Source organism: Canis lupus, chromosome 9, assembly GCF_011100685.1.
Source record: "Canis lupus familiaris isolate Mischka breed German Shepherd chromosome 9, alternate assembly UU_Cfam_GSD_1.0, whole genome shotgun sequence".
Taxonomy (NCBI): Eukaryota; Metazoa; Chordata; class Mammalia; order Carnivora; family Canidae; genus Canis; species Canis lupus.
In genome coordinates this window covers 16,797,326-16,819,453 of record NC_049230.1, presented here as the reverse complement: position 1 = coordinate 16,819,453, position 22,128 = coordinate 16,797,326, and the positions used below count along the sequence as shown (strand labels likewise).

The 22,128-nt window shown below is 38.5% G+C and overlaps 1 protein-coding gene across 1 annotated transcript in view; it reads left to right on the top strand.

The window, feature by feature from the left end:
- The window catches only part of NSF (N-ethylmaleimide sensitive factor, vesicle fusing ATPase), a 145,571-nt gene that overhangs the window by 121,752 nt on the left and 1,691 nt on the right, over nucleotides 1-22,128 (top strand). The window contains exons 18-20 of the mRNA XM_038546995.1: nucleotides 16,793-16,927; nucleotides 18,321-18,434; nucleotides 21,739-21,794. Coding sequence (XP_038402923.1) covers nucleotides 16,793-16,927; nucleotides 18,321-18,434; nucleotides 21,739-21,794 — 305 coding nt within the window. The remainder of the gene's footprint in view (nucleotides 1-16,792; nucleotides 16,928-18,320; nucleotides 18,435-21,738; nucleotides 21,795-22,128) is intronic.

Genomic DNA, 22,128 nt, shown 5'->3' with positions numbered 1-22,128 from the left:
ACTGATGTCTTAGTCCACCTGTAGCTCCTTTACAGCGTACCAGTTAGAAAATTCTTTGGAAACTGTAAACTCTTACAAGAGAAGATCACTCTGAATTCATAGTAATATTAGTGAAGTAGAATTTAGACTTAACAATTGTTAGAGTTTCAATTAAAGTAAAAGTTGCTGAAAAAATAACTTCCTCACTGCTCTGGCACATAGGAATATTACCTAATAAGAAAGAAGTAAGATTTAGAGCGGGGACTGGCATCACATACCAATAAAAAATGTAGTGAGCTGCTAGTGGGAACTTAGCAGGTGGATTTGTTTGTCCCATGGATTTCATTTTAACATTACCAGTCTCTAGACAGTATTGCTTTTTATGTAATTCTGACACAACATCTGAGTACAGTCTTACTTCAGAGATGTTATTAGGAAGTCTTGATAATATTAAGCAACTCTTCAGCCTTTGGGTTGCTTCAGCGAAATAAGCAGATAATGGAAGAGACTCCAAATTGTGCAGGCCTAAACACGAGTATCTCTCCATCTATCTGTTCAAAATTAACTCTGGCTAATGACTACAATATGACTCAATATGATATATAACCACTTTAGGAAAGAGGTGTAGTCATTTTGCCAGACACATTAATTGTAATCACTGGTGTGGTGACTTGTGTATTGGACTGCTTTGGTGAGGAAAAGCTGTATGCCAGTTGACAATTTAGTGGCCCAGTTTTTCCATTTAATTAAGTCAGTGACATTAGATGGCTACTGTATTTTATAAAATTCTTTTTTTTTTTAAGATTTTATTTATTTGTTCATGAGAGACATAGAGAGACTGGCAGAGCCACAGGCAGAGGGAGAAGCAGGCTCCATGCAGGGAGCCCGACGTGAGACTCGATCCCGGATCCCCAGGATCAGGCCCTGGGCTGAAGGCGGTGCTAAACCGCTGAGCCACCCAGGGTGCCCTATAAAATTCTTTATGCATTGCTTAGCATATAGTAGGTTGTCTCAGTAAATTGAATATATGTATTACATATATAAGTAGAATGATTTTAGATACTTAAAAACTAGTGAAAGAAATTTGGTGAGTCCTTTTATAAAACCTTGCTATGGATACCCACTGGATAAAACCATGTTTTCAGGGGTACCTGGCTAGTTCAGTTGGTAGAGCATGCAAGTCTTGATCTTAGGGTCATGAGTTGACAAGCCCCATGTTGGGTGTGGAACCTACTTAAAAAATAAATCAAGTAAATAAATAAATACACACATTTTAAAAAACATGTTTTCAAAACATATTTTGTGTGGTAGAGCCCATCTATAATAGGTATTAATGAATACAAAAAGTTATGGCATGTATATACCACTTTCAGCTAACTCAGAATTAAATATCTAAGTTTAATCATCAGGGAACTGCTAATGGTGCTGAGACACAATGTTTTCTCACTGCCAGAATGTCTTCACCAAGCCCCATTGCCTTAAATATATTATTGTAACATGACAGTGTTAGAAACACGTTGACTTTAGTACCATAGTATTCCACAGTGCCATGAGTCTAGTTGTGAGGACCCTGTCTGCAGAACTGACTCTGTACTGGAGTCAGAAAACCTGAGTTTGAGTCTTAGTTCAGTCCACTTTGAACTAGTCCCTTAATATCTTTGTGTATTTCTTCACCTGTAAAATGAGGATAATTCTCCCTGCCTTACCTATCCATTGAGGGCCAAATAAAATAATGTATAGTGAAGTCCTCTATAAACCTGTGGACTACACAGATAGAAGGTATTGGTACTTTATTATGAAAAGCATAGAGTTACTGAACAGTAGGAATCTGCCATTGTCCACAGAGATGCCATTTGTAAAGGATTGATTTATAGAGTCGTATCCTAACATCTTCAAAAAGATAATGGGTGTTCTCTTGATTTGAATATTCCCATTGCTTGGGGCTCAAGGGTTGACCATCTCTGATTCTGTTTGTTCCTGTTTTGTGACTGTTTCAAAGTTCTTAGAGGGTCTACTGTTTCATTAAGACTATTGTATGGAACTAGACATGTATTTTCCAGTTTGTTTAAAGAAAAGAAGTGCATTTAGATAGTCCACAGAATCTTTTTAGCTTGTAAGATAGGAAAACTAAAGACTGCAACTGCTATATGTGGCAGATGTCATAGAAAGTGACAGGCACAGCCTATGCCCAAGCACAGCTTCCCTCATTCACAATACTGGGGAAAAAAATAAGTATGTCTTGCTTCCCTATACCCCATGTGCTGGAATTTAAAAGCTTCCTAAGTACTTTGGTCTGAGAATTGGAGATCCCTCTTATAAATGAAGAATGAAATAGAGACAGGAATTTCAGGACTCAACAGGGTAAGGAGTAGAGGAAGGAACAGGGCTTTTAGCCGTTGTCAGATCCCTGAGGACACTACCTATTATGTTTATCTTCAGCCTCCAAGGACTCCCTACCTATTTGCTTTTTCCCTGCAGCCATCTGTTGATTATGACTAAAGCTCCTCTTTTCTTGTAACCCAAGGTAGAACAGAGTAGTGTAGCACAGCTTCTTTGCTGCTCTTGCCCCTGAAACAAATACACAGATCTTTGGACATTTCCTAGGACTTTATACTGCATGGTGTAACAACTGTTGGGTAAGAAGAGCCAATAAGAGGAATCTTACAAAATGTCCAGAACAATCCATCAATATTCCTGATAGTTATTGGGATACAGGTGGAATGAGGTATTGATCTTTTTAAGTCACTACTTGATCTATAGCTACATCTTCATCTTGACAACCTTCCTTACTTCATATTGGGGAATGGAAATAGTACTTCCACAAGGCAGACTCCAGACAATCTGTGTGGCTCTGCCTTTTCTTTCCTTTTTTTCTTTTTTTAAATCATTTAGGCTATGTGGATGATAATATTTACTACGAATGGGTATTTTGAAGATGGTAGGTCTTAACTACACATAGAACTGGCATTGGCAGTGTGAATAAGAGCACAGGAGTTAGAATTAAAAGACTTAAATTTGAACCCAGTCACTTCTGAGCCTCAATTTTCACTTTCTAGAATAGGAACAATAGTGATATTGAAGTTGAGAATGTGAGAATTAAATAAGATAAATGTGTATCATAGTTCTCTGTAAACTGCAAAGCACAACTCAGTTATTAGTTTATTATTCACTTCAAAGAAAACTCTAACTCTGTCTTTCCTCACACACAAAATATATAAAACCAACAGAGCAACCAGCCCATATCAAAGGAGCTCGGCTCCATGTGGCTGCTGCTGGAGAAACCAGACCCAGAAATGCTGAAGAAAGAGCATAGCAGCTTTCTCTGACATCCATCTTGCTCCTGCAGCCCCTACCTGCCTTGGACAGCCCTGGGGCAAGTGGAAGAAGGGGGCCAGTTTCCAGAATAAGAGGGACAATAATGGGAAGGGAGGACAGAGAGAAATAACCAGGTGACAGCAGTCAGATGGAAAACTCTGGCCACTCAGCTAGTGACTGTGTCAGAAACTGCCTGCATAACTGTCAAGTCACCTTTCACTTAATCTTGAGTTGCTCTCTGAGTATGCTATCAGTCAAAGAAAAAAGGACTGGGGCTGTGAGAGGGTAATACTAAAATTATTTCTTGTAATTGCCTTTATATCAACAGTCCCCCAACTTTCTGAATGCATACCCCCGCCAGTAAAAAAACAAAACAAAAACCATTTGAGCTTGTCTTTCCAACATTTTAATACATCTCTTGTTCTATAAGATGATGTTCATTTTAAAACATATAGAAAAAGGATAATTTTTTAAAGAATGCAGTCAAAAATAAAAATAAAAGAAAGTTCTATTATTTCTCCATCTTAAAGGCACCTACTATACCCCAGATGGTAGTATTATAGGTGATTTTTTCCACCTTATTTCCTATATTTTATAAACTTTTTGACAGTAAGCATTTATAACTTTGTAATCAGGAAAAAAGAAAAATTTAAAGTGTATACTGTTTTCACCTTTAACTAGCAGTAAAGAACTGTCAAAATTCTTTAATTCCAGTCCTTCCAACTGATTTGCTGTTTGCCTAATAGAATTAAATGTAGCTTTGTCTCTAAGCTTGTCTATGTGTAATTTTTTTTTAACATTGTTTTTTCTTTTAAGGCTGATTTAATTTAAGGTCTAGTCTGTAAGACACCCTGTGGTCCTGAGAGGAAAAGTGTGAAAGTGTCTCATGCCTCTCACAGTTGTCCTTGGAGACCCACCTGGCATTTAGCTCAGTGTTGTGCTCTTCCAGTGGAACTCATGATGCTGGAATGCCAGTGTGACCAAGGTTGACTAAGATAGATGGTGACAGTTCTATTACATTCTATAGAAAGGCAGTGGGAACGTTTTTTCCCCATCCAAAAATATTTCTTTTGATATGCAAGTTTGAAATATTACTTTTTAGAGTTGTACTTTTACTAGGATGTACACTTAATAAGCATTTCTTCCACACTGTAGAAATAAAGAATGAATCTGACACTTGTATGTGCCCTCAAAGAGCTTATAATCCAGAACCATCTGTTCAGTTGTGCAGTTTGTGTATAAAGTGTGTCCAAGGTCAAGTGACAATTGAGAGTTAACATTCAGCTCATATCCTGCTCACCAAGCCATCCACCTATGTGTGCAGATGAGGCTACATCTGCTCTGAGTGGGGTTGCTGGATATGTAGATACCAAAAAAAGACACCTAGTTAAATTTGAATTCCAGAAAGATTGTCAAATAATTTTTTGGTATATCTGATGCAGTGTTTGGGGGCATACTTTTATTTAAGGCTTTATCTGGCAATCTTAGCCCTGAGAGTTACTCATACAAGGTGCTGGGGCTTTAGAGGATGGGGCAAGGATAGCTGCATGCTTCTTGCTAGTTCATCTACCTTCTAAGGGTTTTGTTTTTTGTTTTTTACTTAACTGAGTACCCCTGTCATAATCCGGTGAGGGAGAAAGATGTGTAAACATGATGCATCTAGTTAAGTTTTGTAAGTTGTGTGGGTTCTGGTGGACTGTAAAGGAAAGCTCCGTTTTACGGAGAAAATCTGCAAATGTTCCACAAATAGTTATTGGTCTTGGTCTTGAAAGATGAGTAGAATGGAGGTTTAGCAGGGCTGTTGTGCCACGCTAAGTAATTCCAGCTCTGAAGCAATGGGGAGAGATAATGAAGGATGTATCTATGCCAGAATCAGCAAATTTTTATTATTTATTTATTTATTTATTATTTATTATACCCTAACTGATTGGATATTGAAGCATATGTTTTGTGTATAGTTACTTATCTCAGGCTTCATATGGCACATTCAGTTTCACTGGAGATAAGAATAGAAATTTGTAAGAAATTAAAAGCTTTATTTTTTTCAAATGATGGAAGTTTAACCTCTTTAAATATCTATTATGGTTATATTTTAGCCTTTTTTATTTTTATTTTTATTTATTTATTTTTTTAACTTTAGCCTTTTTTAAGAGGAAAAAGTTGCTCATACATTTTTGGTCTGAACTAAAGTATAATAAACACTATTTTAAGAATAAGGATAAAGGGAAGCCTGGGTGGCTCAGTGGTTTAACGCCACCTTCGGCCTAGGGCGTGATCTTGGAGACCCAGGATCAAGTCCCACGTCGGGCTCTCTGCATGGAGCCTGCTTCTCCCTCTGCCTGTGTCTCTGCCTCTCTCTGTGTGTCTCTCATGAATAAATAAATAAAATCTTAAAAAAAAAAAAAGATAATTAGGCTACAGATCTCTTTAAAAGAAAAAGAATAAGGATCATTACAAATCATAATCACATAGGTCAGTAATATCATGGATAACAGCAGAAACTATTGGAATGTATACAATTTTGCCCAGGTAGTCATGAAATAGGTCCAATGTACCCTATTTTGTTTTTAGTTTTTTGTACCTTTTCTTGTTCTTAATGGTTTTGCTGTTAGCTGTTTCTTGCAAAATCCCATTGAGTTGTGTTAGCCTTCCCGCCTCTGATGGTTCCCACTTTTCCAATTTGCTGCTTCTAGTCAGCTGTGAACTAAAAAAGGCAACCACTGGGACACATAAGTTATTTGTAAAGTAAGAATAAACACAAGTGCTGGAGGAGCTTTCCTGTGAACAGGACCACATTATGACTTACATGGGCCCCTTCCTCCATTAAAAAAAAAAAAATTATTTTCCCACTCTTGGTATTTAAAACACTTTCTTGGGGTACCTGGCTGGTTCAGTGAGTGGAGCATGTGACTCTTGATCTTAGGGTTGTAAGTTTGAGCCCCATGTTGGGTATAGAGTTTATATAAAAATAAAATCTTTAGGGGCACCTGGATGGTTCAGTTGGTTGAATGTCCGACTTAGCTTCACCTCAGGTCATGATCTCAGAATCATGAGATCAAGCCCCATGTCAGACTCTGTGCTGGACATGGAACCTGCTTAAGATGCTCTCTTCTTCTCCCTCTGCCCCTCCTCTATCTAAAAAAATAAATAAAAAAACAAATCAAATCTTTAAAAACAACAATAACAGAACATTTTCTTTGACCTGAAAGTTCTGTTTTCTTCTGATTTTAAAAGAAAATAGAAGGAGCACCTGTGTAACTCAGTTGAGCGTCCAACTCTTCATCTTGGTTCAGGTCTTGATCTCATGTTTGTAAGTTCAAGCCCCACTTTGGGCCATGCTGGACATGGAGTCTGTCTATCTATCTATCTATCTATCTATCTATCTATCTATCTATCTATCTATCTATCTATTTGTAGGCCCTTCAAAGCTTTATGGGTCCTGGACACTGTGCCCACTGTGCCTAAAGATAAAGTGGCACTTGCAGTGAGTAAAGTCACTTGAATATCACTTTGTTTTGGTCCTGTAAGTTAGAGGATTTTTGCTTATTTCTTGGTTTTGTGTTTTGGGTAGCTGAAATAGTTCAGCAAATTGGCGTCCGGTTAAGTAAGGGCTTGTTGATCCATGTTCTGAAAGGCTGGGACCTACAGGAGGACATGGAATTATGTCAGGTTAAGTGAAGGCAGCATGTAGAAAGAAGGGAAGTTTTGAAATATCTTGGACACAAGAGATCATTGCAAACTGGTGGCAAACTCTGGAAAGCATTTTAATAAAGAAGAAGGCTATGGGTAAAGGTCACAGAGGTAGAAATTAAATGAGAAGGAAGAAGAAAATTGACCTGATTGGAGCACGGAGGTCATTGTGGGGCACATCAAACTAAAAGTCAAGAGAGAGAGGGAAACTTATTGTAGGTACAGACCTGAGGATTTTGGATCTGCTAATGAATCCATGGTTCTCTTAGCTCAGTTTCAGATGAGAGAGTGTATCTATAAAATTATTCCTTTTGGCACTAAGAATACTGTGGCATGGTCAGTACAGTTTTATTTTCTTAATTTAAACTTTTCTCCTGAGAGCTCAGAGATCATAATTTCTATGTGATGTGTCTCCCTGACTCATTAAGAAGAGATCAGCCATTGCTGATATGAGTTAAAAATTGCACAGATGAGAACAATGGACCACAAAGCATAATGGAAATATCTAAGAGGCCTGAACTCTAGCTTCAGCTCCCTGCCTGGATATAAAAGCTATGGATAGGTCACTTCACCTCTCATCCCAGGTTTGTCATTTACAAAATAACCAGGGGAGGACTAGGTAATCTTTAGATGAGGTAACCTTCAAGAGCTACTCAAGTGAAAAATCTGATGATTCAGTGTCTTTTTCACAAATGGATACTAAAATATTCTGTAATACCATAAAGTGGTCTGTTCTTGCCTATAGTAATTATTTTAAATTATTTGAGGTGAAGTTTCTCATTTCATATCTAATCTGCATCATGAATTCCCCTCCTTATTGTCCTTTGCCCTGCTAACAGCACCATGAGGATGGTTACAAAGACAGTAGACTAAGAATTTGCTTCAGGGTAAAATCTAATGGAGAGTTTAAGTGTAGTTGTCTGCCTAGTTGTAGCATGATTTATTTGAAACATCCTTCCTTTGGTATTCAACTTAAACATTTAACCACAAAAAAAAGTTGCAGACATTTGAGCATGAGAAATCAGAAATGCATGCAGAATATCCAAAGGACCCAACCTCTCCTTTTTTGTCCTTACTCCTGGTTGTGTTTTAATGGTAATCAGTCTTCTCCCTCTTTTGGGGAAATCAAGAGTTGTAGAAGATGGTTAATAATACTTGTTTCACTAGCTTGAATTAATGGCTTCATTAATGAATCTCATCTTTTCCCTGTTAGAGAAGTCTGTATTATCCAGTCAATAGCTTAACTATTCATTGATCTGTTGATTAACTAAAAGAAAGATGATAGCCTTATGGTATCTACTTAGGTTGTAAATGAAGCATACATGTCATTCATTCTAGCTTATTTTCTTGAAAACTTGTTAAAGCATTCCCCATTTGGGGCTCCAAGGTATAGACTCTAGTAGATAGTTGTTTTCCTATTCAACATTTGGTATAACATGCATTTTTCCAGGGCCAGAAGAGAGAATATAACAAGGAAGGAGTGATCTGCACCCTCAAAGCCTACAGTGAGATCACCATTCATTCACTCAACACAAATTTATTAATTCCCAGTATGTACAAGGCACAACACTAGCTCCAGATATATCAGTAGACCCAAACAGACAAAAATCCTGTCCTCCTGAAGGAAGACCAGCAATAAACATAATAAATAAGCATTTATGTTAAAAGGTAATCCATACCATAAGGAAGAGAGCAGGATAAAGGGAACTGAAGAAGGAGGAGTCTGTGGTTTTAAATGGCACAGCACAGGGGGTTGTGGGGGCCCTGTGAAGAGGTGACATTCAAGTAATGCCTTGATGTGAGAAATCATGTGGATGTGTAAGGGAAGAGCAATCTAGGTGGAGGGAGCATAGGAGTATCTTCTGTGTGCCAGACATGTTGTGTTAACAACCACAAGGACAGATATGAATAAAACATGGCTCCTACCCCTTTGTTGGTTGACAGACTAAGAACAAGATTCAGACTTGTGCAGTAATTCAAATAAATGCAGTGATAAAGTTGTACAAGAACTATGGTAGAGGGGATCCCTGGGTGGCTCAGCAGTTTGGCGCCTGCCTTTGGCCCAGGGCGCGATCCTGGAGTCACAGGATCGAGTCCCGCATCCAGCTCCGGCATGGAGCCTGCGTCTCCCTCTGACCGTGTGTCTCTGCCTCTGCCTCTGCCTCAATCTCTCTCTCTCTCTCTCTCTCTCTCTCTAATGAATAAATAAATAAATCTTAAAAAAAAAAACTATGGTAGGTAGAATGTTTTTTAAAAAGTCTGTGTTGAATAATACAAACTAAGTAAAAATATGTGAAATTCTTCCCATTTCATGAATGAAGCTAGGGTAAGTGGTGGACTAACGCATGGCTTACTGGGAACGCTTCTTCACAGCCCTGCCTTGAACTGACCTCTCCCTCAGAAGCCTCTTGCTGCGGCCACTCGCTCTCACCCTCTGCCACAACTCCTGGAGGGGATGTTTGATCTTTAGTTCAGGCTTCATCTTGGCCTCGTTGGAACCCTAGTCAAGCTCTCATTTTCCCCTCAGAGTGAATCTTGGGAGAATTCGCTCTCTGTGCATCATTTACTGTCAGTGCCCTATGTTAGGAGGAGAAGGATTTGCAGGCATCCCACACTCGCCAACCCAACCTAACCCTGATTTAACCATACTGTTATGGAGTCCTGACATCCTACACAGAGGATGCTTTTTCAGGTTCCCCTCACGACCATTCATTCAGGCTCGTACCTCCTTTCATTCTTGCCTCTTCCAAAAGATGCCACTTTCCCAATCTTCTCCCCCATTCCCCTTGCCGCCCCCCCCCCCCCAGCACTCTATATATGTAGGATTTTTATCCCAATTTTATGATTCAGGAGGAGACGGGTACTCAGAAGTTTAATCTACCCCAAATCACATAGCTCTGAATGACAGAGCCGGTCCTTTTGCTACTGCACCAAGCCACCTGTCCATCAGGGGACTTGCCTCTCCTCCCTTGCTGTCTGCCAGCCCTGGGCTTGGCTTAAAAAGGATGTCGTGTGTGTGTGAGATATTGAGGTGAAGGTGCACATCCTTCCTGGACATGCTGACGTGTTCAGCCCGCACATCATTAGTGCCACAGCTTTCCACAGACCCCTAGACCATCCTGCCTGGAACCGCCAGGATCCTCTTTCTCGTCTTCACTCTTCTGCCTCCTCAAGAAACTTCTTTAGTTTCCTGTTGCTTTTTATATCAAATCTCCTTCCTTAGTTAAGCATTCTGAGTCTTCCTTTCAGTGGCTGCCCACTCCCCTCTCTCTAAAAAGACTACGTTTTCAGCCCTGAGTGCTCTGGCTCAGCTGCCTCCACCACCCACATAGGATTTAGTAGCATTAGAGACCCATCCCTTCTCCTTCAGGGCCTCATCTTTGTCAGTGTCTCTGCAGTACTACAGAAATCATCCTGATGACCCTGCTCCAATGAAACAGTCCCCTTATGCTCTGTCCCCTCAGTCATTATTAGTTTGTGTTGGCTCATGTATTACTTGGTACTGGTCCCTGCATTTGTATTTGCTCTTCCCAGCCAAATTATAATCACTTTGAAAGCACAAACCAAATCTCCTAATTCCATAAATACCTGAAAAGAATAAATGCTTGTTAATGGTCTGATGGACTAGGCTTTTACTTACTGGGTTTATAAACTCTTAACATTCTGAAAATTTTCACTCTCAGAAAAACTTCAGATTCTAACAGAAAATAAAGTTTAAGGCCCCGGCACACAGCAGGTTTGAGTTGCACTTTTAAACTCACTTCTTAATCCATTTCAGGGTTCCCAATTGTTCACAGTTAATTCTTCTTACTGAGGGTGTATTACACTTGCTCAGCATTGAATGATATGGAAAGAATGGCCTTTCTTTACTGCATAACTGACTTTACTTTTGTTCACAGGTTAAAATCAGCCCTTCCATTTCACTGCAGTATTATATCGGTGGCATTTTTATTTAAGAAAAAAAGCTTTCTTCCACATGAACTTTTGTTACAAATCAGTTTATTGGGGCCAATCAATGGGCAGGACCTATGAAAGAGTGTGGATTATCTGGTTAGTCCTTTGTGTGGCAAAAGGCTTAGATACTGCTTAGTACTTTGTTCATTCTTCATCATGTAAAGAAGTGTTTTTTTGAAGGATCAACACCTGACTGAGCCCTGCCTTTTTCATGGTAATGTTTTCACCTGAGTTGCTTCTTATGGTACCAAGAATTAGTTAACTAATACTTACTTAACCTTGGAACAATGTTTATCATAATCCGATTGGCAGATAGTCATTTTATTTAGGCCTGTTTCTTTATTGTATCAGGAACTAGCAAATCTCAATAAAGAGTATACTGGGAACAGTTTTTTTTTTTCCTTCAAATAAATTATCATTCTACTTTTTTTCTTTCCATCAAGGAGTATGTTTCCGTGCTGTAGACTTAAGACTAGTAGCCACACATTAACGAGTTGGATTTCCCCTCTTGGGTTGAGCTCTACTTTTATTTTTAAAGCTGGCTTTCCTATTACATGCTGTTGGCAGCTTTTCATCCAAAATGTTCTCCAATATGATTTATTACATTAATACACTCAGTTGTTTTTTTCATGATAAAACTTCCTCATGAACATTACCACTAATTAATAGACAAAATGACCCAGCACAATTTAATTATTTGGTAATGATTTTTGGTGTTTTCTTAAAGATGATGCTTTACAAGTCGAGGCCTGAACTTGCCTGGGTCATGACCTCTCTGCAGTGTTTCCAGTCTTGTTAAACAAGAAGTAAAGCAAAACATAAATTAGTGTTTCCATTATAAGTTGCTCTACACTTCCCAGTCTTTCAACACTCAGAAGAGCATAGTCACTGTTGACATAAGACAAAGTTTCACTAGGAAAATGGCAATTCCAGCTTTCTGGAGTAACAAGCTTCTTCCCCAGTGCCATTCTTCTAGGTTCAGTGCATCACCCTCCTTGAGAAAACACAAGATGGGGGAGTGTGAATTATGGGGTATACAGAACATTCAAAAATTAAGGAAAAGGAGAATGAACAGTTGCCTTTCATTGTATTGAAGATGTATCAGCCAATGTGGCCATTAGCATCTGTTAGCTTTCAGGGATATGCTCTTAAGTTTACAGATGGAATTTGATGTTGAACAATAAGGCACCAGTCTTCTGTGATAGTAGAAATGTATACGTTTGTAATGTGTGTGTTTGTAATTACCCCAGTTCCCCAGTTTTTGTTTTTATTACATTGCCTTCAGACCTACATATTTCTGCTCCTTCTGGCTTGGAATATCTTTCCCCTTCATCTTCTAATCAACCTACTCATTCCTTAAAACTCAGTTCCAGAGAAAGAGCAGATGTTTCTCTGCCACATGTACCCTCCCTCTACCGTAACATCCTGTGCATACATAACACCTCCCACCTGTCCATAATGTATCATCATTATCTCTTTTGTAGATCTCTCTCTCTCTCTCTCTCTCTCTATATATATATATATATATATACACACACACACATACAGAGTCTATTCCACATTCATCTAGGAGCTTGATAAAGGTCTGTTGATAATGTGTTTGATTTTTAGCTAGTTGATTTCTTGAATGATAATAATGATTATCCTTCGATCTGTGTACTTCACAGGTATACTTCTGTCCCATAGTCTTTGCATAATCATATGTGTGCCAATCACTAATTGTGCCAGAAGGTCTTGACTTTGCTTCTTTGATATGCCTTTGTTTATATTGGTGCTTTTTCCATTATTGGCACCGTAGATTGACAAAAACTGTGACTAAGAATGAGAATGGTTGGTATGCCTTATTGGTAGTAGTGGTATGATGTTTACAAACCCCAAACTAAAATTGTTTTGGCATCTGATCTTCAATTCCTTAGTATCTTTTCCTGTGTTTATTTTAATTTTCACATAATTTATTTTCTCATTTATTTTAACATCCCGAGTTTCTAAGATCCATGGATAGGTTTAATGATTGTATTAAAAGGCTTATCTGTGGAGTGTGTACCATAAATCTAGTGACATAGTTTAAAATACATTCTTCTTCCGTTTTACAAATAAACATTTTTTTAATGTGTTTTTCTTCATGAAGAAAAGCAGTATCTGGTTTTAGATTTTGGATCTGGCTTCCATCCCTGGATCCATCATATATTAGTTACTTGACCTTCAACAAATTACTTGTATCTGTGGGATTCAATAGCTTTATCAATAAAGTAGAGATAATACGAGTACATAATTCTCAGGATTATATGAACATGAAATGAGACTTGATCTCAAGAGATGTCATTTGCAAATAGAAGTAAATGGGAGTCTCCATATTGAATGATGAGATCCTCAGACCCCTTCCCCCATCTACTCCCAGTATGCTGGAAACTAGGCTTCATAGCCCTCAGGAAGGAGATTGGAAGATCTGACCTTTGGAGGACCCCCAATAATCAGCCAAGTCTTATCTGATTATCCTGTACTGAAGCCTTCAGACTCAGAGCTTCCAGTCATTAGTTTAACTCTTAAATCTGAATAGTCATCCAGCAATCACCAGATACTTGAGGGAAACCTCCAGTGAACAAATGGGAAAAAAGGAGCTCCAGGAAGATAGGACAAAGAGAACAGAAGAAAACATTATAAAACCTGTAATATTCACACAGATCTAAAATAAGGTATCGTATCCATTAAATACAATAGGATGTAGTTTAATAAAAAAAAAAAGTATTCAAGAAACAAGACAGAGCTCTTAGAAATGAAAATATATTATAGAAAAAACTTAATATAAAGGTTGGGAGATAATGTTGATACTAACCCAAAAACTATTTGGTAATGTGTTGGAAAGAGATGAAAACCAGGAGCAAAAAAAAAAGAAAAGAAAAATAGAAGATCAGTCTTAGTAGACCAGTATGCAACTCATGGAGGTTCTTGGGGGGGAACCAAAAAAACAAAAACAAAACAGAAAAACACAGAAAATGAATGAGAAAGAAATATCAAAGAAATAATCCAAGATACTTAATAAAACTGAATCATTAGAGTTTTCAGTTGATTTATTTATTTTTAAAGATTTTATTTATTTATCTGACAGAGCACAAGCAGGCAGAAGGAGAGGGAGAAGCAGGCTGTCCGCAGAGTAGGGAGCCTGATCCCAGGACTGTGGGATTATGACATGAGCTAATAGCAGACATTTAACCAACTAAGCCACCCAGGCACCCCTAGATTTTTCAGTTTAGAAAGGACCCATCTAGGATTCCCTGGGTGGCTCAGCGGTTTAGTGCCTGCCTTCCCCCCAGGGCGTGATCCCGAAGTCCCGGGATCGAGTCCCACACTGGGCTCCCTGCATGGAGCCTGCTTCTCCCTCTGCCTGTGTCTCTGCTTCTCTCTCTGTGTCTGTCTCTCTGTCTGTCTCTCTCCTCTCTCTCTCTCTCTCTCTCTCTGTCTCTTATGAATAAGTAAATAAAATCTTAAAAAAAAAAAAAAAAGAAAGAAAGGACCCATCTAGCACCAGCAGAATGAGTAAAGAAAGACTTAGCTCAAAGTATGTGATTTTAAAATTACAGAACTAAGGGTAAGGAAAAGGTCCTTTAAAAAGTAGAAGCAAAAAAAAAAAAAAGTAGAAGCAAAGAGTCAAAATCAGAATAGCGTTAGTCTTCTAGCCAGCAACACTGAGAATTAAAAGACAATAGAGTAATGCCTTCAAAATTCTGGAGGGAAAATTATTTTTAGTCTTATTCTCTGTACCTCACTGAACTATTAAATATAGAGTGGACAATATTAGTGGTGGAGTAAAAGCATTTCCAGACATTCAAAGTCTTTACATTTTTACCTTCTGTGCACCCTCTCTCAAAAAGTTATGGTACACCATGGAAAAGAGGGAATAAATGAAGTAAACGGAAGACCAGGATGTAGGAGATCTAACAAGAGAGAAGAAAGTTCTAGAACTATAGCAATCTGTTCAGATTGAGCTTTGAGAATACAGGACTCCAGGAGGGGGATGTCTTAAACAAACTTTAAAATTCCCCGACATGGGCAGCCCCGGTGGCGCAGCGGTTTAGCGCTGCCTGCAGCCCAGGGCATGATCCTGGAGACCTTGGATCGAGTCCCGTGTCAGGCTCTCTGCATGGAGCTTGCTTCTCCCTCTGCCTCTCATTCTCTCTCTGAGTCTCTATGAATAAATAAATAAAATCTTTAAAAATAAATAAATAAAATTCCCCGACATGTTTGCATGTATTGAAAAGATATTCATGGTTGTGTGTGTTTTTAATAGGTACCTGGGTGAAAATGGCAGTTATTAACTCTGATAAATTTAAAATATTTCCTAAGAAAGGAAATATAGTGGTATACTACATGGCTTAGCTGTCAATCATATTTATATAATCATGATAAATACTGGATATAGCTTTTATTAAAAGACTATGAAATAACCACATTGGAAAGACAAAAAAAAAGGGCAAGTATTAAATCCCCATCTTCCATAATAAGTGGTCAATAAATAATATTTAAAACTGAAAACAAAAATCTAAAAATAGAGACACCTGGGTGGCTCAGTGGTTGAGAGTCTGCTTTTGGCTCAGGGTGTGATCCTGGGGTCCTGGAATTGAGTCCCACATTGGGCTCCCTGCATGGAGCCTGCTTCTCCGTTGGCCTGTGTCTCTGCCTCTCTCTCTCTGTGTCACTCTCATGAATAAATAGATAAAATCTTTCAAAAAAAATCTAAAAATAGTGGTGTAACCTTGATTTAAAGAAAAGGAGGCAAATACAAGGAGAAAAGCTAAGAATCTAAAACGATTGCCTTTGGAGAGAGGGAATCAGGAATGGTGGCATAGGCCTGCTTTAGTTTTTAAACGTTTTTTTCTATATTTTTTAGTTAAATATACACTAAATTTATATATTTTTGAGTTAAATATATACTAAATATTTTTAAATATGAAATTTAAAAACATTAAGTGACACAGTTATGTAAAGCATTTGGCACCGTGCCTTTCACAGCTAAATGTTGCAGAAATGTAAACAATTATTGTTACCCTATTCCTAAAAAAAAAAAAAAAAAGATTTACTTATTTTAGAGAGAGAACGAGTACAAGCGGGAGGAGCAGAGGGAGAGAGAATCTCCAGCAGACTCCATGCTGAGTGTGGAATCTGATGTGGGGCTCAATGTGGGGTTCAGTGCCAGGACCCTGAGATCACCACCTTAGCTGAAACCAAGAGTCAGTGCTTAATGGACTCTGTCACCCAGGCACCCAACCCTGCTCCTTCTGAAAAGCATTATAAATCTTTAGTAAGTGAGTGATACAGACTTTCTGTTCATTCATTTCCTTTCCTCCAATTCCCACCATTTGTATACCATGTTGGCCATGAAAATGAATTACAACATATACTTCAGTATCTTTTTATTTGGTTTATATGTCTCCTTGACTTACTCATCCATTATATTATTGATGTGAATGACAAGAAGGAATTTTTGCCTTTCTTAATCATGTTCTTTTTTTTTTTTTAAGATTTTATTTATTTATTCATGAGAGACACACAGAGAGAGGCATAGACACAGGCAGAGGGAGAAGCAGGCTCCCTGTGGGAGCCTGATGCGAGACTAGATTCCAGGACCTGGGATGGTGCCCTGAGCCAAAGGCAGACGCTCAACTGCTGAGCCACCCAAGCATCCCTCTTAATCATGCTCTTGATACTTTTCTTTTGATTTTCATGGGGAAAACTATGAATTTATTTTCTTTTGCCTAACCATTTGCATTTCTGCAATTAAATGATATTGTTCAGGCTTACTCCAAGTTTCCTAACCAGTCGTATCCTGCATTTTAACACATTTTCTCCCTATGATCAGGGCCGAAAGCTTCTTATCATTGGGACCACTAGCCGTAAAGATGTCCTTCAGGAGATGGAGATGCTGAACGCCTTCAGCACCACCATCCATGTGCCCAACATTGCCACAGGAGAGCAGCTGTTGGAGGCTCTGGAGGTAAAAATGAGTCAGTGGATTGCAAACTGTCTATGAGAAAGGAGTTGGGGCTGGAGATAATGCTGAGGGGATGTCATGGACATTGCATCTGGTGCCTGGTTTCTGTCTAACCTAGAATAGGGCAACTGGGATATACCTTCAGTTGTTTCAGGAATTCGATGAAGAGATGAACGTCAGTGAAAGTAAATGAACCTCCCCTTCCTTGGTGTAGGCAGCACCCAGCCTGCCAGCAATGAATTATTCTGTGTCCACCATGAGTGATACATAAAGATTACATGGGCCAGAAACCTGGAATGGGTGAAGGGGAGCAGTGGGTGGCAAAGGAAGAGTAATCAATATGTAGAAAATTCGGTCATTCGAAATACCTTTCTGCTCATTTACTTGCATTTAATAAATTGGAACAGTGGTTAGAGACTTAGAGACTTTAGAAAAGCTACAGAAGTAAAAGGAACTGCTTTATCAACAAGTTCATAATATAGAAATGTTTCTTAAAGTTTTTGAAGATGACAAAGTTTACATTTTTAAAAACTATAACCTTCACTAAACTTTTGATTAAAATCAGTGTACACAATCACTTGTTGAGATTTGAGGGAAAAAATGTTAGGTAGTGATCTGTTCAGCAGTGGTAAAAGCTTCTTAAAATTCTCAATATCTATGCAGTGGGGGCTTACTCCCAACAAAATAGAAATTATCCATATGATAAATGTCTCCAGGTTACCTACGTGAGCAGCTCTTGTGCCAAGGTTGGGTAACAGTTAAATTTAGTCTCTGTTTTGACACATGTTAAAATTTTTAACTGATATTTATTATGGATTGAAGCTTTTTTTTCCCTCCACCCCTAGCAATCATATCTCTAAATTATAATAAAGGTCTCTTAGAAAACAGGATTTAGGATACCAATTTTCACTTTCATAATTGTACCTAATGGGTTTAGGAAAGTCAGGTTGGATTTTAAAATAAGAGAAAATCCTGTCAACCTGAACCAGTCAGGTAGTTCTTACTACTGTTCTTTTTTTTTTTTAGATTTTATTTATTTATTTATTTATTTATTTATTTATTTATTTATTTATTTATTTATTATTGTTATTTATTAAATAAATATTTATTATATTTATTTATAAATAAAATCTATTTATTTGAGAGAAAGAGAGAACACAAGCAGAGAGGAGGATCAGAGGTAGAGGGAGAAGCAGACTCCCTGCTGAGCAGGGAGCCCCACACAGGGCTCAACCCAGGACCCCAAGGTCATGATCTGAGCTGAAGGCAGATGCTTAACCAACTGAGCCACGCAGGCACCCCTTTACTATTGTTCATTTAAGGATAAATGTGAGCATTAACTAATGTTGATGCACTTACTATAAAAATGCTTTTGTTATTTTTATTGTTTTTGTAGCTTTTGGGCAACTTCAAAGATAAGGAACGTACCACAATTTCACAGCAAGTCAAAGGAAAGAAGGTCTGGATAGGAATTAAGAAGTTACTAATGCTAATTGAGATGTCACTACAGGTAAGATGCTGCATTCTCCAATGATTCAGACACCAGAGCTTCATGATGTACCAAGAAGTTTTATATTTGCTTTGCTAAGATTTTGTTTTGTTTTAAAAATTTTATTTTAAGTAATCTCTACACACAACGTGGGGCTCAAACCCACAGCCCCTAGATGAAGAGTCGCATGCTCCACTGACTGGGCCAGCCAGGCACCCCTCCTTTGCTAAAGTTGTAATTTGTTTGTTACAGTTCTCTTATTTCTTAACTCAAGTTGCTATTAGTAGCCTGCTTCTGAGACCAAACACTAACTTATTGGTACTTATCCTTCTCACTTCCTGAAATTCAGAAATAGAAGAAAAGATTGTAAACTTACTTTCAATTTTAATTTAGGGAGTCATTAGCTCTTAGAACCAGAAAAGGCTTTCAAAGAAACAATTGCTCTGCTGTCGTCCCCTCACCCATTTTAGAGATGAGGGTGCTGAGTGTCCCACAGATTGTCAGTGGGTTATCCAAGATCACAACATAGCCAATTATTGATGGAAGGAAGATGGCGTTGTTCATCAGAGGTCCAGAAGCTACTGTGCATTACACCAAGAGGGGCCTGGGAGACCACTTTAAGGGACAAGTTAATTGAATTGTACAGGGTAGTCTTATGCTCTCTATATTTTCCCCTGGCTGGCTCCTAGAAATTTCATGCAAACTACTATAGGGAGAAAGCATCCAGGATCACATAGAAGACTGAGCCCTAGGCTAGTACCTAGGCAAAGATAGATGAAAGTTCTTTGGGACTTTCTCATGTCTCCTGGCAACTTACCTTTCCTCTTTTGAGAACTCCACCCTTCCACATGTCCATCTTATGTCTTTCTACCCTTATCTGACTGGTTAGTTAATAAACATATTCCTACCAAGTTCTATGAGTTCGGGGACCTTGACTGTCACTGTTTGAATCCACAGTCCCAGGAAAAGAGCTGGACACACAGTAGGGTGCTCAGTGAACTGTAGTCAGATGGGCCTATCCCGGGTCATTGGTGGGCAGACTGGCCTGCCGTGGCATTATGTGTCTCTGTTCAGTCCTCCATCTGGGCCCTGTGAGCAGTGGGTGGCAGAGGTGAAGTTTGACTTCCATGGTTACATCTGAAATAGGCTCTTGAACCAGTAACAAATTGAGAACACAAAGTGAATGCTTTTTAGTCTTTGCTGTACATTCATTTTAAAACAAAATTGTGGCTTTCAGAAACCTAAAGTTGAATGTATTGAACTTTTAGTCAGACTGAAATTTATATATTTTCCATGATGAATGGTAAATTGAAGTCATAGACTAATTACTTTGCTTAGGATTATCCTTGGTAAAGGTGCATATACAGATGCATTAACTCTTTCCTTGGGAAAAGATAAATCTGTCAAGATCGTCAGCTCTACTCTTCATTTTTTTGGTTTCAGCATAATTTTTTTTTTAATAGTTGCACAGAAGAAACTCTGGGCTTTTCACCCCAGTCCCTACCGCTCCCTCCTTTGAAGCGTGCAGGTCAGTGATCAACCTCATGCCATTCGTGCATGTGGGGTAGAAAGTGAGAGTAGGGTACGCACTCGGGCCTAATCTTCAGCGACTGACACTTCATAGGCCTCTGAGTTTGAACCCCTTCTTGTCAAATGGATTTCGTGCAGCTGAGTGAATTTTCTTTAGATCTGCCTGAGAGAGACTGCGCCTAAGTGGAGAGGCATGTAGTTTAGCAGAATATAAGTCATGTTGCCTCTCTGTTCACTCTACACGATTCTGTTAAAACTTGCACAGTGCCGGGGATCTGCTCTGACTGGATGTCACCTGAGGGAATAAAGTCATTTATCTAGATTACTTTTTTCCTCCCTTTCTCTTGACTTTTAATTCCATAGCTACAGGCAAGTCAGTAAGTCGTTGCTCACACATATTAAATATATTTAATGGGCAAAGACCTGCAAGTACTGACTACAACTGAGCTCCAGCTAGTTCCATTTTTTTTAAGGAACTTGACAATTGATTCATATGTAATTCTATTCCCAAAGAGGGAAAATGTTTCTTTTGTTAGCTATTCACACTTTTTCTTGGTCCTTTGTAGTCTGACCTCTTAACTTTGATACATTTGAAACTTCTGTTCAATGTTTTTCTGGGATAGAAGAGAAGAAATCTTAAAAAAAAAAAAAAAAAAAAAAAAAAAAACGTGGTTGAGGGGGAATCCAATTGCACATTTACCCACAGCTGCACCGACATTTGAAAGCTATTCCTGGAGGGCAGGGAGTTCCCTCTTGGGAAACAGACTCCTGCCCTGGAACATTTTTTAAAAGTTAGGTATGTTTCTGACAATAAAAATTCATCTTAAAGAATTAAAGATGTTTTTAATGATCATTTTTTAGATAACTTTAAATCTCTGGTATACCAATAAGAACAAAATATAATTTAACAAATTAGTATACATATGAATATAAAAGGAAAATAAAGAGAAAATTAGTAATATCCTAAACTTGGCCCCTGAACCAAAATTCCCCATCTTCTCCTAGACTTGTGATGCCTTTTTTTTTTTTTATGATTCTATTTTTAAGTAACCTCTATACCCAACATGGGGCTCAAACCGACAACCCCAAGATCAAGAGTCACATGCTCCATGGACTGAGCCAGCCAGGCTCCACTAACATGATGCTTTTCTGTCATGGGAAACCCAGCTTATCTAGGGGCCATGTTAGGGGATTCAGCCCCACTCTTCTTTTTTTTTTTACTTTTAACACCGTTTTGTTGTTGTGTTTTCTTTTTCATTAATTGCAAAGAAGAAACTATGCATGGGAGACTAAGGCTAAGAAAAGCTAACGTGTCAGTCATGAAGAGTTAATAAGCTACTAAAGTCATGAATTGTTAATAAGCTACTAAAAGTCATTTAATTAACCTCAATTGGTTTAAATTGGTCTCACTTTTATACACCAGATGAGTCCTATGACTTGGATGTCCCTTGAACCCACATGAACAGCCACTGTCTGGTCTCACATGTATCCTTTCAGACATAGTGCCTCCTCACACAGCACTAGCTAAGGAGGGCACTCAGCTGAGGTGCCTGGGAATGACCAGCTGGGTCCTTTGGAACCTCATGCACAGCGATTCTCCTGTTCACTCCTCTTGAATGATGTAATCTGCTTCACTGTCTATCAGAATACTGGTCATGGAGCAGGTGACATATTTCTATGACTCAGCAAAGTACTGGTGGAGGAAGTATGAAACCGAGCATTTCCTTGGCATGAAGTAGATAGTTATTAGAAGGTGCCATTAACCCGTCTTCTTTATTTCTTCTGATGTATTTAGATGGATCCTGAATACCGTGTAAGAAAATTCTTGGCCCTCTTAAGAGAAGAAGGAGCGTAAGTACACACAACACCTAAGACTGTCAACCAGACTTACTACTCTGTTAAATCCCAGCACCTATTCTAAGCCTTGCTATGCAGTACATATACATTTGAATTCTCAACCTTTCTTGGACAACTTTGTTTCCATTTATTAGCATTCTTCACTGTGTTGTAGGTCTGAGAGACCAAGCAAGGAAACTGGTTGTACTGTTGGTTTGCTCTCCTTGTCCTGCTTCGCAAAACTTCCTTGTCACAATGCAGGAAAAAACTCGATGGTACATATTTATTGGAACCTGCTTTTAAATGCATGGGGCTATGATCATTTTCTTTTTGTGAAATGCTTATCTAA